This window comes from Mus pahari, chromosome 12 (genome assembly GCF_900095145.1).
Source record: "Mus pahari chromosome 12, PAHARI_EIJ_v1.1, whole genome shotgun sequence".
Lineage (NCBI taxonomy): Eukaryota > Metazoa > Chordata > Mammalia > Rodentia > Muridae > Mus > Mus pahari.
The window spans coordinates 30,024,161-30,042,213 of NC_034601.1; the positions used below are offsets into that span (position 1 = coordinate 30,024,161).

The window sequence follows — 18,053 nt, forward strand, 5'->3', positions numbered from 1 at the left end:
CAGGACACGCAATCACTTAACTGACGTCAATCACCCTAGCTACTTGGGCAACTGTGTACAGAGGTGAAAGATATGGTACCTGGGAGAGGCTAAAGTTGCCAAGGACTAGGACATGTCATTTGGATCCAGCAGGAAGAGATGCTTATAAGATAGCAAATGACCAGAGACAAATTATCCGTAAGAGCAGGCCTGGCAAGTAAGGCCCAGGTTCAGTTTAACCTAACCAAGCCTGGCGCTGGATGCCCACACGGATTGTGCGCCGGAAGTCGGGAGGAAATTACCCCTCTCCAAGATGGCGGCGGCTACGGAGACGAGCGCCTGGGGCGTCTTTGCCCTCATCCAAGATGGCGGCCCCCGTGGGCGCTGTCCCGGCCCCGCCCCGTGCCGCGGCCCCGCCTCTCCCTCGTCCCTTCCTCCGCCCCCTCGCACTACCCAGTCCGGGGCCGTGGTGCGGGCGCGAGGAGAGCGGGGCTGCGGGCGCTCGACATGGCGGCGGCGGCGGCGGCAGCGGCGGCGACTGCAGCGACCAAGGGGAATGGGGGCGGCAGTGGCCGAGCCGGGGCTGGCGACGGCAGCGGCGCGAGGAAGAAGAAGGGCCCCGGGCCTGTGGCCACGGCGTACCTGGTCATCTACAATGTGGTGATGACGGCGGGGTGAGGCTCCCCGGGGGAGGCGGGGAGCGAGCTCTGCGGCCGCCCGGCGGGGTCGGACCCGCAGCCCGGGGCGGCCGCGGGGCGAGTGCGGGGCAGGCTGGCCGCAGAGCTGCCTGGCCAGGGCCGCGGCGGGGCGAGCGGGGCGAGCGGGCCACAGGTGCGGCGCGGCGCGGAGGCCAACCCCGGGCGCCCGGTCAGCACTGCCCCAGCCCGGCGAGGAAGCCGGCCTGGCTGCGGCGACCATTCATTTAGGCGGTCGCTTTCAAAAGCCCGGCGGGAGCGTTCGTCTGCGAGGCGGTGGGAAGGCGGTCGAAGTTTGCCGCCAGCCTCCCGTGTCGGAGCGGTCCGAGACCCGGACGGAGACTTGGGAGGGGATTCCATAGACTTTCTTGGGGCAAGTTGAGGTCGGGAGAGAATCGACTGTGGGGACGGTGTCTGTCTCTTCATAGCAGGGTTTTTAGTCCCAGTTCTCACACAACTTGCCCTGGGACTTTGAAGAAACCTGCTTCTTTCCCTGGGCCTCTGGGGAGGGCGGGGGTTGGTTTTTGTTTTTGTTTGTTTTTTGTTTTTTTCTCCCCTTCCCCCCAGCCCCCCCCCCCCCCCCGTTAGGTCGAGTTGGGCTAGGTGAATCCAGTTTTGCAATCCGGTGGCTTTGGTGAGGTGGATCACAATATAATCTGTTAGGAAACTCCTAAGTCGTAAAACTTTCTTAGGTGCAGTTTCTCCTGTCTTCTGTTCCCCCTTTCTTTCCCCGTTTTTTTGTTTTTTTTTTTTTTTTTTTTTTTTAAGACCAGAACTCATTATGTAGTCCTGGTTCGCCTGGGAACTTGTGATTCTCCTGCCTCAGTCTTGTGACTGTTGGAATCAGGGGCCTGTGCCACAGCACTCTTGACTCCCTAGCAAGCATTCATCGTTTGTTTACTGGTCCTGGGGATTTCGGGCCTCACACTTGCTTGCACTCTACTACTGAGCTATATAGTCCTAGCGCCATGACTTTTTTTTAAGGTAAGACTGTCAAGTGTACAGAAAAAAATTTAAAACTGTATATTGAAAATCTAGTTTTAATTGTTTTTTACAGTAGGAAATACATTGGCAGGGATCAAAACTTAAAATACATGCACAGTACATATATACGGTGAAACCCTGTTTTAAATCACCTTACTTGAATCAGCTAATTTTTTATGTTCTTCAGAAGTTGGTATTAGTACAGGCTAATAATACACACTTGCACAAATGTTGTAAGCCTAAAGTTATTATGTTGCTTTTGAATGAAATAGGCTCTCCTAATTGTACTTTATTTTTTACTAGGTGGCTGGTGATAGCAGTTGGACTGGTGAGAGCATACCTGGCTAAGGGGAGCTACCATAGCCTTTATTATTCAATAGAAAGGCCTTTGAAGTTCTTCCAAACAGGAGCCTTACTGGAGGTACGTTTGAGATTTTTGTCACTGATTTCAAATGTTATAAGTAGAAAATATGATACTTAGAACTGCTACTAAGTATGATAAAATATGCTGAAATAGCCTTACCCTTGTTGGATTTGTTTTAAATTTGTAAAATTTGTTTTATGAAATTGATGGTCTTTGAAATACTAAGGAAAAAAAATAAAATTCCACTTAATGTATTGCTTGGAATATGTTTTATCTCCAGCTTTATAGGAAATCAAATGATGCAAACTTCTTTTAGGATTTTGAGAGATTCTAGAAGTGCCTTGGTAAAGTGTTGCCAGGCTCAGATACTTTCACTGTCCATATAACAGGAACGGCGAGCATATTTGGTGGAGATGGTGTATTGATGATAATAGACAGGAGATTGAGCTGAGCCTGCCTGAGACATCCACATTATCAAAGGCTTTGAAGGACACTGGCGATTTGCAGTGAGTTTGGTGACTCTGTGCTTGCCTCGGTCCTCTTTCCCGAGTCAGTGTAGTCTGCATTGTAAGTGCATCTGAGAGAAATTCAACTCAAACAATTTTAGGAAGAAAGGGATCGTCTGGTCTGAAGCTGATAAAGAAAACTATGGGCTGGAGAGATGGCCCAGCAGTTAAGAGCCCTCGCTGCTCTTTCCAGAAGACCTGGTTTTGATCCCCCAACACCCACAGGGCAGGTCACAACTGTCATGTCCCCGGCTCCAGGGGACCTGATGCCTTCTTTTGACCTCCAAAGGCACCTGGCATGCCTTCTTTTGACCTCCAAAGGCACCTGGCATGGAAAAACAGTTACAAAAATAATTTAGTAAAACAATTTTTTAAAAAGATGAAATGTTAACAATACAAAATGGAAGAAGCAGCTCAGTATTGAGAAGCGGTGTTTGACTTTGTTTCCCTTTGTGATTGTCTCAGGCTCTGATAGTGTTGATAGTCATGATGGGAGGGGGCTTCGTTCTGAGCATCTGTGTCGGATAGAGCACTAGGAAGGACTGTGGTTGGCCCTTCCGATACCAACTTAGACTCTTGCTTGTGGTGTTCAGGACTTTATCCACAGGTGTAGAGCACATGCCCGTTTTTCTGGACTGTAGATTTTGGTAGTGGGAAGCGGGGCTGAGGACAGTTAGAGACACGCAAAATCAAAAGCTCTGTATTTGTTGTGATGAAACCCTTTGGGTAGTCCAGAGGACATGATACGCAGTTTTATTTCCTCGTTCTCCAGGACAAACTCAGCATGACATTTGTGTCTCAATGGCAATTTAAAACCCTAACTAGGGAACAGTGTTTAAGAAAAAAATATCTTAAGCTGCACGTGGTGGCGCACGCCTTTAATCCCAGCACTCGGGAGGCAGAGGCAGATGGATTTCTGAGTTCGAGGCCAGCCTGGTCTACAGAGTGAGTTCCAGGACAGCCAGGGCTACACAGAGAAACCCTGTCTCGGAAAAAAAAAAGAAAAAAAGAACTTACCCGTGAGAGGTATTCTCATCGTCACTTTTAAAAGCAGAAAGTTGAAAGTAAGCTCTCTGTCCTTGTGCCTTGTGCCTGTCAGGGTGCCGTGGCGACTTGGGCATCCCCTCCAGCACTCGTGCCCACCTAGCTGGGCTGCAGGTACCAGCTTAGCAGATTGGTTTTTTTATTCCTGGCCACCGTTTTGATTTGGAAAAGAATTAGGCTCCAGCGAGTTTCTGTTTTTTTTTTCCTGCTCAAACAGTGTGAGCCCAAGAAAACCAGCAGATGCTAGTGTGCATCATCTTTAAGCTTAGAGCCTTGGGGTTCTGTGAAAGGGGGAGAAATAAATAAGTAACACTTTGTCACCTAGTCACACACTGTTCCCTCAGCTGAAGAGAGGCACTCCTGAGATCAGGGCCGCCAGAAACAAAGAAGGGAGTTGCTCACAGTTGGAGTACTTCAGTGATTTTATAAGGGGATTTCCTTGGAGATTTTTTAATATAAAAATACACGTTTTAAAATTTAAGCATGTCTTAGGGAAAGTAAATAGATAAAACAGTGCAGTACAGATTCACCCCAGAGCCGAGTCTTAGACTTGGATTTTCTTTTCTTTTTCTTTTTCTTTGTCAATCTCCACTAAAAACTTACTACATGGCAAATTCTGGATTTGGTTTTAGGAAAAAAACTATGTCCCCAAATGGAAACATCTTTGAACCTACCCTTCACTAAGAGAGGAAGAGACAATGGAAATAACTGTGTGTAATGAAGCGATGGTTCTAGAGACAAGCAGAAGATGAAGGCCGCAGAGGTCGGTGGAGCCTCTAACTAGGCTGTAGGGAAAGCCGGCCATGATGCATTTCTTGTGTGGTACTTAAGAAGGGCTTCATGACTACAGCAAACATGGTGTAATCATTATATGTGTGTGTGTGGCTTAATTATACTATACTGCATTACATAATAGGATGAGGCCATTCATTAATCTAGATAAGTTAGCTACTCTACCTGTGTGCTGACTGATATTCTTTAGTGAGGCCTTTGGGGAGGGGCTTAAAAAGGAAATATAAATCGGGCTGGCGAGATGGCTCAGTGGGTAAGAGCACCCGACTGCTCTTCCGAAGGTCCGGAGTTCAAATCCCAGCAACCACATGGTGGCTCACAACCATCNCTGATGCCCTCTTCTGGAGTGTCTGAAGACAGCTACAGTATACTTACATATAATAAATAAATAAATCTTTAAAAAAAAAAAAAAAAAAAAAAAAAGGAAATATAAATCAGTTGTTCCCAAGAAATTCCAGATCTTTTTAGGTATATATAAAAGACTTTAAAATATTTAGTAGGCAAGCCCAAATGGTCATGTTGTGATGTGTTATGAAAATGAAACAGCACTCAAAATAGCTTGCTTTCTTTTTAAAAAATATTTATTTATTTACTTATTTATTTAATGTATATGAATATATTGTAGCTGTCTTCAGACACACCAGAAGAGGGCATCAGATCCCATTACAGATGGTTGTGAGCTACTATGTGGTTGTTGGGAATTGAACTCAGGACCTCCGGAAGAGCAGTCAGTGCTCTTAACCACTGAGCCATCTCTCCAGCCCCCCAAAATAGCTTACTTTCTGAGAAACTTTATTTATGTATTTATTTTTGCAGAATGGATACATTGAGTTGGTGGTAAAGCATTGTTTGTTTGTTTTTAGGAGGTACCATGCACATACCAGGCTCAGGGGTTTTAGTATAATTTACAGAAACCTCAACTTTATTTTACCTACTTATCCAAGAACATGTTGAGTAATTTTTTTCAAATTTTTATTATTTTCTTCCTTTACATTTCAAATGCTATCCTGAAAGTCCCCTATATCCTCCCCCCACCCTGCTCTCCTACCCAGAGTATTTTTTTAAAAAATAAATTCCAAAATTATTGTACAGGTAGTACTTAAGTGTTTGGTTAATGAATACTGTGAAAATTAAGCCCTTGCTAAAAAGGAACTAACTTAAGGCCTGGAGAGGGCTCTGGCAGTACAGGCACCTAGCATGCACAAGGCCTGGCATGCACTCTTCAGCAAAACAGAGCAAACAAACAAAAGCCTACAGTCTTGTTGGGGAGGTGATTGTATGAGGGCTGTTGGCTGGAGATCAGGGAAACCTCCTCACTTAACCATCAAGAGGGACCTGTTGTCTTTAGCATATTCTATAAATAAAAATCAAGGGCAGGAATGTAGCTGGGCTGCAGGGATGGCCCAGACTCAGCTTGAAACAACCTAGTGAGCCCAGGTGTTCATGCTCTGTTACTTTTATCTGCCATTCTCTGTGTGATGTCTGAACCATTCTCCCTGTGCACACTGGCTTCCTGTTAACAGTGCCAGGTGATAATAATAATTATGTAGCTCTTGGAGCCAAGATGAGCACAGCTAGCTGGAAGCAGAGCCTTAGTTCTGTATCTTAGTGAGGCGCTAGTGAGTTTAGCTTGGATCATTTGTGATCCTAGATGGTCACCTCTTGGCAGGAAGCAAGACTGCAGTGATGATCCAGAAAGGGAGGAAGGGAAGGGAGGGACAGCTTTTAGAGTAAGAAGAATCTTACTAAAGTTTTCACAAGACACACAATAGAATGAACATGTTGTATCTTATTATTTTATATATAATATATAATATATAATATATAATATACATGTGTGTATATATAGATACACACACATCTTTTTTTTTTTTTTTAAAGATTTATTTATTTATTATATGTAAGTACACTGTAACTGTCTTCAGACATTCCAGAAGAGGGCGTCAGATCTTGTTATGGATGGTTGTGAGCCACCATGTGGTTGCTGGGATTTGAACTCGGGACCTTTGGAAGAGCAGTCGGGTGCTCTTACCCACTGAGCCATCTCACCAGCCCCCCCCCTCCCACACACACATCTTGTTTTGTGTGGAAGGAAGCACTGGGAGTTGAACCCAGGGCCTTCCACATACCAGGTTAATACTGTTAACAGTGTTGATAATTATGTATAATAATGTTTAATTTATTTATCTATGGAGTTTTGCTCTATTTTTTTTTTTTTTTAAGTGGATTTTCCAGGCTGGTCTCCCTGTCCTGGGTTTAAGCAATCCTCTGCCTCAGCCTTTCAAAGCACTGGGCCTACATACACCACCATATCTGGCTGTAGTATGATTTATAAACTGTAAAAGTTAATAATCAGTATTTTAGGCCAAGAGATCAGAGTGCAAATAATAATAATGTACCTCAGGTCAAGTCTTGAGTCATCTGTGCTGGTTACCATAAGCAGCATCAGCATCCTTTTAAATGCCACTCACAGATTACAAAATGTGATAGATGAATTGTCGGTGGATGAGTTATTGGTGGTGTCTCCCACTGGGTGAACCGTGAAGCATGATGTAAGAACGGAAGGCAGACACAGCGTGTCAAGGGATGATGTGAGTCCTTTGACCTGAAGTGTCTAGGACACAGCCTGTAAAGGCTGAAGTTAGTGGAGGTGACCGCTAACAGGTCCAGATTTCCTTGTAAAGGGACGGAAACGTAACTGGTGGTTGCGCAGTGGTGTGACTGCGGTGAGCAGAGACACTGAGCTGTACCCTTAGCCGGGGTGGTTGCAGTGTAGTGGATTATATCTGGCTGTAAAGATGCTGCTTGTCTGAAGTGTTCTGTGGGTTGGTTCTTTCTCGTTTTGGCTTTGGATTCGTGGTAGTCATTGATAAGGCAGACTTTCTCCAGCTTGACCAAGTAGAGATTGAATATTAGCATGGGATAATAGAGTTTATGATTGAGTCCCGGGGTCAGTTCCTAGTACTACACACACACACACACACACACACACACACAAGCTAGGTTGGAGTTACAGTTGTGGTAGCTTTGTTGTTTGTTTTTAATCATGTTTTGGACTGGATTGAACCTTGGGTCTCATGTATGCTGCATAAGTACCATACCACTGAATTATATCCCTAGCCTTTCCTTTAAAACATTTGTATTGGACAAGCAAGATGGCTTAGTGGATAAAGACATTTACTGCACAAGCTTGGGGACCTGAGCTCAGTTCCTGGAACCCACATGATAGAGGGAGAGACTGACTCCACAAAGTTGTCATCTGACCTTGACACACACGCTAATATTACACAGTTTTTAAAAAAACAAAAACTGTTTCTTTTGAGACAGTGTCTTACGTTGCCCAGATTGCCCTTTAGCCCCATCTTTAGCCCAGCCATACCTCGAATCTGAGGCCCTTCTGTCTCATCCTCATGAGTGGAGAGGACTGTAGGCCTGCACAGGAGGTCTGGCCAGAATGGCAGTTTAAACTGGTTCCTAGGCAAAGCTGGTTTGCTGAATGCTTTGTGTTAAAATAGGAGTGCTTGTTGGCTGTGTCCCAGGACTGGGAGCTAGTTTCCAACAGGTTGAGGTCGATTTGCATAGACCTGTTTGGCTGGTAAAAGCCATGTCTATTGCTGTGTACCTCATTTATCTACCTCTGTCCTGGTCCTTTTGCCTCCTATTCCCCTCCGGGTCCTTCTGCTGTGTAGAACCCCTTGTCTACAATAAGGGGAAACATGTAGGCTTTTTCTTATCTTTTCTTAGAGTTGATCTATGGCTGGTTTTGAAAAGCAGAATTAGTTTGGGGTGCTGTGAGAGACTGCAAAGACCTTCTGTCACATCTTGAAACCCCACTGGCACATTCTCGGCCCTACTTCTGTATTCTAGCCAGAGACTGCATGCCTCACTTCTTCCCTTCAGATCCCTAATGAAATAGGAAATGGACTTGAATGCCTTTTAAGACAGAGAGAGGAACATCTTAACTACTGTGTCTTTAAAAAAGAAGGCTTCCAGTTTACCCCCCTTAGTGTTTCTGGTCCTGTGGCTCAAACCTTGTGTGTCTGCTGTTCTTATGTTAGCTTCCAAGATGTCCGTAAGATAGCTACATGCTTCAGGCACATTACCAGTTTGCTTCTGTGAGCTGGTCTGGGGATAGTTCACAAGAGACCAGTTTTTCCTCTTTGTGGGAACCTGTTGATTTTCCAAAAACAGTTTTATGTCTTAAGGGACTTTTGGAACAATCTGTATGCACTTGTTAGACTTCTTTTATTCTGAAGATGGCTTTTAAGAGAACAGATCTCTAAACGAGTTTGGAAAGGCTAGCAGAACCAGTCATGTGGAGCCATCTAGTACAAACTTGTCGAACAGCCCAGAAAAACCAGCTTCAGAAACTGTGAGAACGGGATGGGAGAAAACGCATTTGGATATAAAGTGTCACAACATTTGACAGGAAGAGGGAGTCTGTAGGAAATAGGAGCCCACCCACACAGGTGTCATTGCTTGACAGCTGAGCAAATAGAAGTTAAATAATACAGTGCTCACAGAAGTGAGGAAGCTAATGACTTTAGAACAGAGTGTGCTAAAATTAAAAAGGAAAGCCAAAACCAACAACAACTACTCTAAATATATTCACAGTGACTGCAGGGCAGGAAGGAGACTGTAGTGAACTAAGCAGTAACCCAAAGACTTCGGAGAGCTGTTGTTTCCAGTCACAGAGCATCAGGTAAAGCAGTCTCAGAGCAAAAGCCATTGAGAGTTGTGTAGAGTCCACCATTTGAGAGGTTAAAAGAACATCACTCGATCTGGGCTGCCTGGCACAGCATAGATGTGCTATGCTGGTGGACTGGCTAGGCAGTGCATGGCACTAGATCAGGGAGGCTTAAGTCTGTTAGTGTTAGAACCTGTGTGTCCACAGAACTGACAACAGGAATAAAACCTTTAAATGAGTAAGACTACCCAAAAAATAGAAAAATTAGAATGTATAATTCAAAGTAATTGTGGAGAAAAAAAAACATACAGAGATGTTTCTGAACTAAAAGGCTGGTTATTGACAGTTTATGGCAAACCACAGAGGAGCTTTTCTGCCAGGAAAGAAAACCTTACTCCTTCTGAATTTCTCTTTAAGTTCTTAAACTTAGAACAAAGATCACAATTTTTAGAAGAAAAGAGACTTGGAATGAAACAGTAAAAGCAACTAAGAACTTTAGACTTCAACCTTTCTAGGAAACAAAATCCACTCAGAGCTAAGTGATAACATTAGCCTCCTAAGGAAACAACATCACCTCCATGTGGAGGCATTCTGATATCTATGGAACTCGGGAAGAGAATCAAAGTGCATGCAGCTGTTTACAGAAAGAATACATTCTTCAGCTCTGTGTATTTGAGCTTTCTGTTTAATAATGTCTCAGATCTGTGCAGTTTAGTACAATAGCCACTAGTTACATGGTTGTGGAGCCCTTGAGATGTGGCTAGTAGGACTGAGAAACTAAATTTTACATTTCATTTCCATTCTGATAGGCACATATGACTAGTGAGTGGCATCTGTATAGCCTAGAATAGGTAGATCCTGATCTAGATTGCAGACTGCCCAGCTGGAATTTCCTGAGCGAGTTTAGATTCTGCCAGAACAGAATGAAAGGAAGGATGGTGAATGAGGCAAGGGAGGGGACTGCTGTAAATGGCGTGTCACTTGAACTTTGGAAGCTTCTTTATTCATATGTTTAGAACAACCGGGCTAATATTAAAATATGTGTGTGTGTTCAGATCAGGGAAATGTGTAGTATAAAAACAAAACCTGTGGGTGCAGAAGAAGGGCTCGAAGGGCATGTGTCAGACCATTGCCAGGGCTGCCCTTGGGGGTGGGAGGTGCAGGGTCTGAATTAGAGATGTCTGAGTCTACTTCCTGTGCTTTATTATACATCTGTGCACCTCTTACATGAATCTTGAAAGACATAGTAAAGTCTATGTAATAGCATGCAATTGAGAACAGGACATGTAAGGACTATAGGATTAAAACAGTGTAAATAAAAAGACAGCTTAGACAGTTCATGAGTTCAGTCTTGACAACCCCGGCTTGAGAGCTTGGGGTCAGGGACACATAACTGAGATCTGTATTTGCTGCACAGATCTACAGAAGTGGAAAATGACAAGGCAGGGGCTGCATGTCCCAGGTTCAGTCTCTCAGCACCCATAGCCCACTTACCTCCCAACTGTCTTAACTGTTTTAACTCCAGCTCCAGATGATCTGTTGCCTGTACCGGCATCTGTGGGCACCAGACATGTATGTGAAGACTATACTGTATACATGGATGCAAAACACTTAAACACAGAAAGTAAAAATAAATAAATTTTAAAACAAAAACAGAGAGCATGACAGGAGAATTACAAAAAGCTTACCTGACGACAGACAAATAGCATAACTGCTCTGCCATAGTATATGTGAGGCCCTGGTTTCAACTCTCAGCACCACAGAAAGGTAGGTGGGGAGGAAACAGAAAAGAAAGGCTGGCCCAGACTAGATGGTCAGAGCTGAGGCTGGAAGGCTGTGAGTTTGAGACCAGTCTTGGTTGAGTCGTAACTATCAAAAGAGGAGCAGACACGGGAGAAGGGAGGGAGGAAGATCACAGCATAAGATAAAGTTGATTTCACAACAGGCTTAGGAGTTAAGCGTTGTGTGTAGCAGGAACCTTTGATGAGTAAATGTTTATTTGAACAGAGAAACAATGTGTAGAGAGATGTTTATCTGAACAGAGAAACAAAATGCGTAGAGAACCTGGCAGAAATGCTTGAGAAGTGAAAACAGTACTTACGATTCATCATGTTAGATATAGAACTCTGAAGACAGGGGTGTTAGGACTTATGTAGCTGCCCGAGGCCACATGAACTGGGTTCCTGAAACGAGACCAAGACAGATTTCTGATCAAGGCCCAATGTTTACTAAGAGTCTGTGCTTATAAAGGGGGGAGGCCCATCCCCTGCCACTGCCAGGCTTCTTGATGCTTTGTTGCCAAGATGTTAGCAATAGTCTGCCAGTGCTGTTAGCATTAGGTCGTCAGTTCCACAGGTTGTCAGCTATCTCAGGAATATCTCAGGAAGACAGGTTCAGCCTCTCAGCTGGAAGCAGGTGACAGAGCAATAGAAAGGAAGACTCTGGGTGGTCTCATTCACAGTGGCAGCATAGGTCTGAATCAGCCTGCTCAAGGCTGGGGGAGCCTACAGACTAAGGGAGTTTAGGTTGGTTAGCATGGTGACCTGCTCTCTCTGGACCTTCATGTGTTGTGAGCAGTGAGCACACTGGATTAAATTCTCTGTTTCCTTCAGTGTTAAGTTCTGTGAGGCTTTATTTAGCACTCCACTCTCAGAAAATGAAAAGTAAGCAATTAGTCAAGATAGTGCTACAAGATAATGAAATTAAGTAACAATGAGAAAATATTGTCAATTAGGGAAATTTCACTTGTTGTCTCCTTCAGTGGATGTAAAAGGATTTTGGAAAAACATTTGGGGTCTCTGAAGGTGATCAGTAAATAGGCGTTTTTTTTCTTCCTGCTAATCTTGGCCTTTTGCTTATGTTCTAAACATTTAGAAAGGAGCTGGATGAGAAGGTGAGGAATAACCTAAGTGCTGAAGGCCAAGCTGATAGGCATGCTCTCTGCTCCTCGCCGAACCCTGGAAGTGGTTCACACAGCACAGCACATCCTGACCTGCATGGATCCATGAGAACCTAGGGTTCTTTTTTCAAGAACTTTTTTTTTTTTTTTTTTAACACATTCATTGTTCAAGATACAGGTTTCATTATTGTTAGGTTTCGAGGCTAGGACAACTGGCTTAATTAACATCAAAGCAGCCCTCTCCAGGTTCACTCTGAATCTGCACCCTCGCTCGGTAGCTACTTGTTACAGGGCTGTCTGTCACCTGCGGGAAGATAGCTATACATACTATAGTAAAAGCTATACTTTATTCTGCTGAGGGCCATCACATAATGTTCACACTCTGAATTCCTAACTACCGCCTGCTAAGCCTATCTCCCCAAGGCTGCTTACCTGTGGGATGCATCTTAGCTGAGGGTCTCTGATTTGAGGGTTAGGATCCTAGGGGGATTCTCCAGCCACAGGGCAGATCAAGGTGGTTTCTCTCTAGATGTGCAGAGCAGAACACTGCTCTTGGTCTGCTTATATATCGTCCAGTTGGCATCATGAGGTTCTAGGACTGTGTCAGGTTATCTTGAGTGAGTGGGTTCTAGTTGTCAGGTTAAGTCTTGAGTGTAGTGGAGATCCTGACTAAGCTGTTTTTTACATGTCTAAAAGGCATTTTTTACTGTGCTCATTACAAGGGCCCTCCTAGCTGGAATACTCCACTGCTTACCCTAAACTCCTCTAGTGCATTGTGCTGGGCTGCCCTTCCCTGTATAATCCAACCATTTAGGTTACATGCCCTCTTTATACCTTTGGCCTCCTGGCTGCTGCACCTAGTTTCTCCTCTTCTTCCCTTCCCCCTCCCCCTCTCCTCTCTTGATTCAGGGTCATGCCTACTCTGGGTTCTCCCAGATGTCCCTGCCTCTGGCTATGCTCTCCCACATTCTACAATAAATCTTCTCCACCCTACCCAATCATGTTCCTTTTCCCTTTTATTTCTCTTCTCTTCTCTTCTCTTCTCTTCTCTTCTCTTCTCTTCTCTTCTCTTCTCTTCTCTTCTCTTCTCTTCTCTTCTCTTCTTCCCATTGATCTGGTTTCAAAACAAAGGTACAAAGAGAATAACCAAAATGGTTGGTTGGGTTGTATAGAGAAGATAGCCCCGCCCCTGAACTGGAGAAGGGAGGGCCCTGAGGGATGCTTGGGAGAACCTGGTGGCCATGTCTGCTTTGATATGTTAATTAGGCATCTTCGTGCTTTGTCCTAGGCTCTAGACCTAAGGATACATTTTCATATATGTGTATCACATATACCCACCCTTTCCTCTCCCCCTGCCTTGCTGGTCTCCTTCTATATAAAAGTACCTTATGGAAATTTCTGGTGAGACTGAGCTCAGCACACCCTAGTCATTCCTTCCAAATTTATTACCAGTTTGAGTCATCCTTTCCTGAGGTAAATAAATAAAAGGGTAGAGAAAGGCCAGCAAGATTTTGAACAAACTCTGCTCATAGCCACCAGAGGGAAGAAAAGTGCTTCCTTCTAACAGAAGATGCCATGTACACTCACTGTTTAAAAAAAAGAGCAGAAGATGCATATTGTTCATAAGCTTCATGCCTGAAAGTTGTTCCTGTTAACATTTTGCTGTCTGGCCCTCAAGACTACATGTTAGGGTTGGGAGCATAGCTCAGGGGTACAGTACCTACTTAGCATATGAAAGACCCTGGGTTTATTCCTCAGCATTGGGGGTGGGGGGGAAGGTTACATGTTAGATGCATGAATTTTAGACAAAAATGGGATACAAATCTGTTTATATTTTCCAGAACAAATCAAATTTTGTTAAATGTACACAGTTAAGTACATGCTGCTGCACAGAGGGAAGAACTCTTATAGTAGATGTGACTTAGGAGTGGCCCAGCTCTGGTTTCTATTCTGCCTGGAAATTTTCTCTGGTCTTGAGGCTGAACCCCCAGCAACTGCATGCCATCAGTGACTCCCCTTTTTGAGCCATAGGAGTTGAAGCAGGAGAGCATACCTGACCCATACTGGGCAGGTCAGATTGTTTCCCTCCTACATGGGTTCCTAGTCACCTGGACACTTGTTACACTCTATGTAGGTGCTTTGTTGTTATTTCCTTATCTTAGATTAAAAATGAAATTGGAGGGGCTGGAGAGATGGTTCAGTGGTTAGGAGCACTGGCTGCTCTTCCAGAGGACTTGTGTTTAGTTCCCAGTAGCCACATGGTGGCTGACAACCATCTGTGACTACAGTTCCAAGGGATATGGGGTCCTCTTTTGGCATCAAGCATGCATGTGGTGTACAGACAGACTTGTTGGCAAAATACCAATGCTTATTAAATAATGAAATAATTTTTAAAGATGAAACTGTCTTTGTTAGGATTTCCAAGGCAACTTGAACTTTACAGCTTCTTGTTCTAATGTCTGCGATCCACACATGATCTTTTGGGCTCTTCCAGAATGTTTGGGTCACTTCTCTAGCTCTATCCTCTGTAGCTCTCTAGGCTCTAATCAACTGTACTCCATTGCTGCTGCTGTTCTTTGTGGTCATCCCATGGTATTGACAACTTCAGTACACTGGGGTATTCCACTGCAGCTTTTCCCCAACAGCCTCTCATAGCTCTCTTCTTGGTGCCAAAGAAGCCTCAACTTCTTTGCGTGACCCCTTCAGTCCTGGCCTTCAACTGACACAGAGGCTGCAGCCTCTCCTGACCTTTCCTGAGCCTCAGCTGCTCTCCATGACCCCTTCAAAGCCGTTTGCATCTGGGTGATTCTCACACACTAACAAGTCTGGCTGCCGGCACAAGGCCTATCCCTGGAACACAACTTCTTTGTGCTCCCAGAAAACACTTTCTGAAAGATTTTACCTCAGTGATGCTGGTCTCTTTAATCACTGTTGAATTTCTTAGCTTCAGATAACTAACATCAGTTTTCCCAGTCACCTGTTCTATTTTTGACTCTAAAGCCAAAGCAACATGATCCAAACTGCCAAGTTGTGCTGCTTGCTGGAGCTGGAACATGGTCCCCTTGTTCTGTTATTTTCACTAGCTTTCTTTCAGTTTTCCAACTCCACTGCCTAAGCTTGGCTCTCCTAGAACTTGCTTTGATGACGGACTTTGAACTTAGAGATCTGCTGGATGCCTCTGTCTTCAGAGTGCTGGGATTAAAGGCATGTCCTACCACGCCTGAACCTAAGATTACAAAACAAAACAAAAAACAAAAACTTGGGGGCTGGAGAGATGGCTTAGTGGTTAAGAGCATTGACTGCTCTTCCAGAGATCAGAGGTCCTGAGTTCAATTCCCAGCAACCACATAGTGGCTTATAACCACCTATAATGGGATCCAATGCCCTCTTCTGGTGTGTCTGAGGACAGCTATAGTGTACTCATATACATAAAGTAAATAAATAAATCTTTTAAAAAAAAAACCTGGAATTTTTTCTTTAGAGTAATTTTGAACTAAGAGATATGCTTGCCTCTGTCTCCTGGGATTAAAGGCATGTATGCATCTGTTGTTTGTAGTTTTAAATATACACTACTGCCCTTGCCAGGAAGCTGCACTGGCACTCTGGCTCCTCCTGACTCTCTTTTGTTCATCCCAGCTTAGCTCCGCTGCCAGCACTGACCTGGCTTCTCTCTCTATCCACTTTAAAACACTCAGCTTTATTACTTTAGAATTTGCCTGCTAGCACAATTGCTGGGCTCAAGTACCTCCCACCTGGAAATGCATGCTCTAACAGTTTATTATCTCCTCTTCTTAAGTCCTAAGCTTAATGGCTGGTATCAGCTAGCCTCAGCCTACCTCCTTGGCCACTCAATGGTAGCAGAGGTCCCTGGTTCTAGCTTCCCGAGATCTTACTTGATTGCTGTGTCCTCCTTAGAAAGCCTGGCCAAAAAGCTCCTTTCTTTCCCTGCATCTCCCTTTTCCTAGTGGGACCAATAAGTCCCACCTATACCTTCCAACCAGCAATTGGGTCCAGGCCTTCTTCATTGACAAAATCAAGAACCAATTAGGGAACCAGACCTTAGTTTCAGCAACTTCCCCTACATGTAATACCATGCCTGCACTTATGCCTCAAGATCTTGTGTCATCTCATGTCCAGATCCAAGTTTTAAAAGCCTATGTCTTCGGCTCCAAAGTCTGGATCATAGTTGTGTCCTCCATTTCTGGATTGTAGTTCATTCCAGATATAGTCAAGTTGACAACCAAGAATAGCCTTCACAATATTTCTGTCTTAGTTAGGGTTTTACTGCTGCAAACAGACGTTATGACCAAGACAATTCTTATAATAAGACCAACATTTAATTGGGGCTGCTTACAGGTTCAGAGGTTCAGTCCATTATCATCAAGGCAGGAACATGGCAGCATCTAGGCAGGCATGGTGCAGGCTGAGCTGAGAGTTCTACATCTTCATCAGATGGCTGCTAATGGAAGACTGACTTCCAGGCAGCTAGGAGTAGGGTCTACTACTAGCCCAGGCCCACAGTGACACACCTACTTCAACAAGATCACACCTACTCCAACAAGGCCACACCTCAAAATAGTGCCATTCCCTGGGCCAAGCATATATAAACCACCACACTATCCCTTGTCAATTTGACATACACTCATAGCTCCTTATGTCCAAATGAAAACAACAGGTCATAATAACACCTAACAGGATATAACTATCATTCAACTTCAAATGCATACATAATAAGCTTATCTGGGTGGGATATTGCCCCAGGCCACCACACCCTTAATTCCATTTAATATCCTTGAACACAGGATTTAGCTCCATTTCACTTCCTGGTACCCCTTTAATCCTTGAACCATACATTTTGTATTTTTTTTGTTCTAAGCTTGCTACACTTCTCATAAGAGTGAATTACAGATAAAGTCTATGCTAGGCTTATTTGAGATTTCCTTTGTCAATGCAATTCATCTAAATTTTTTTTCTCCTTAGTCTAAGGCACACTTTTCAGACAAGGGCAAAAAGTGCCACATTCTTCACCAAATTATGACAAGAACAGTCTGTAGGCAACATCCTAAAATCCTTCTCCTCTGACACCTCTTGTGTCAGGGCCCACAGTTTAAATCACCCTCAGCACCTCTGTCTTCCATGAAAGCTTCCTCTTGAAGCTTTCCACTGCTTTGCTAATCCATTGTCCCAAAATCTACTTTCCTCTAAACAAAAGCAGGGCTATCACAGCACTACTCCAGTCCATGGTACAAACTTCTATCTAGGATTTCCATTCCATGACTAAGGCGACTCTTATAAAGGAAAACATTTAATTGGGGCTGGCTTACAGTGTCAGAGGTTCAGTCTATTATCATCATAGTGGGAAGCATGGTGGCATGCAGGCAAACATAGTACTGGAGGAACTGAGAGTTCTATGTCTTGATTCAAAGGCTGTTAGAGGTTGGTATGGTGCTGCTCTGTATTCAAATGCTAAATTCAGTACCCCAAGATCTGGTTGCTCAAAAATGAGCAAATTCCTACACAAACCTTTGTTGTGCAAACCTTATTCCCCAATTAAAAAACATTGGTTAAATAAAAAGGGCTACAACCAACTATTGGGCAAAATAGGGAGAAGTGGAGTTTAAGTTACCTGGTTGGGAGTTGTAGGGAGGGTCCACAGGAGAAGGAGTAAGGAGAGAGCACAGAGGATAGAGAGACAGGAGGACTCCATTAATCATGATGGACTAGTAGCATGTGCCAGGGTGCCAGATTGCAGTGCTCCCCAGAAGACCAGACTGCTGGAGCAGAGGTAACCCAGAAAGAGTCAACCAACAAGTATTTAGGGAGCACAGTTGGGGAGTAGCCAGTCTGGCGTTAGAGAATTAGATTAGGGGTAATTGCCCAGTAATCATGCAGAGCCTAGTAAATAAATCATAGTTTAAGTCTCATTCATTTGAAGCTAGGTGGGTGTACTGGATAGCTTTGTGTCAACTTGACACAGCTGGAGTTATCACAGAGAAAGGAGCTTCAGTTGGGGAAGTGCCTCCATGAGATCCAGCTGTAAGGCATTTTCTCAATTAGTGATCAAGTGGGGAGGGCCCCTTGTGGGTGGTGCCATCTCTGGGCT

At 44.3% G+C, this 18,053-nt stretch overlaps 1 protein-coding gene across 2 annotated transcripts in view; it reads left to right on the forward strand.

Annotated features, from left to right (window-relative positions):
* The first annotated feature begins 437 nt into the window (after positions 1 to 437).
* The window catches only part of Hacd2 (3-hydroxyacyl-CoA dehydratase 2), an 84,512-nt gene continuing 66,896 nt past the window's right edge, over positions 438 to 18,053 (forward strand). Inside the window, exons 1-2 of one of the 2 annotated variants that reach the window (XM_021209501.1) lie at positions 438 to 653; positions 1,962 to 2,079. In XM_021209501.1, the coding sequence (XP_021065160.1) occupies positions 487 to 653; positions 1,962 to 2,079 (285 nt within the window). In that variant the 5' untranslated portion in view covers positions 438 to 486. The remainder of the gene's footprint in view (positions 654 to 1,961; positions 2,080 to 18,053) is intronic. The other variant, XR_003844896.1, reaches the window with a different exon arrangement.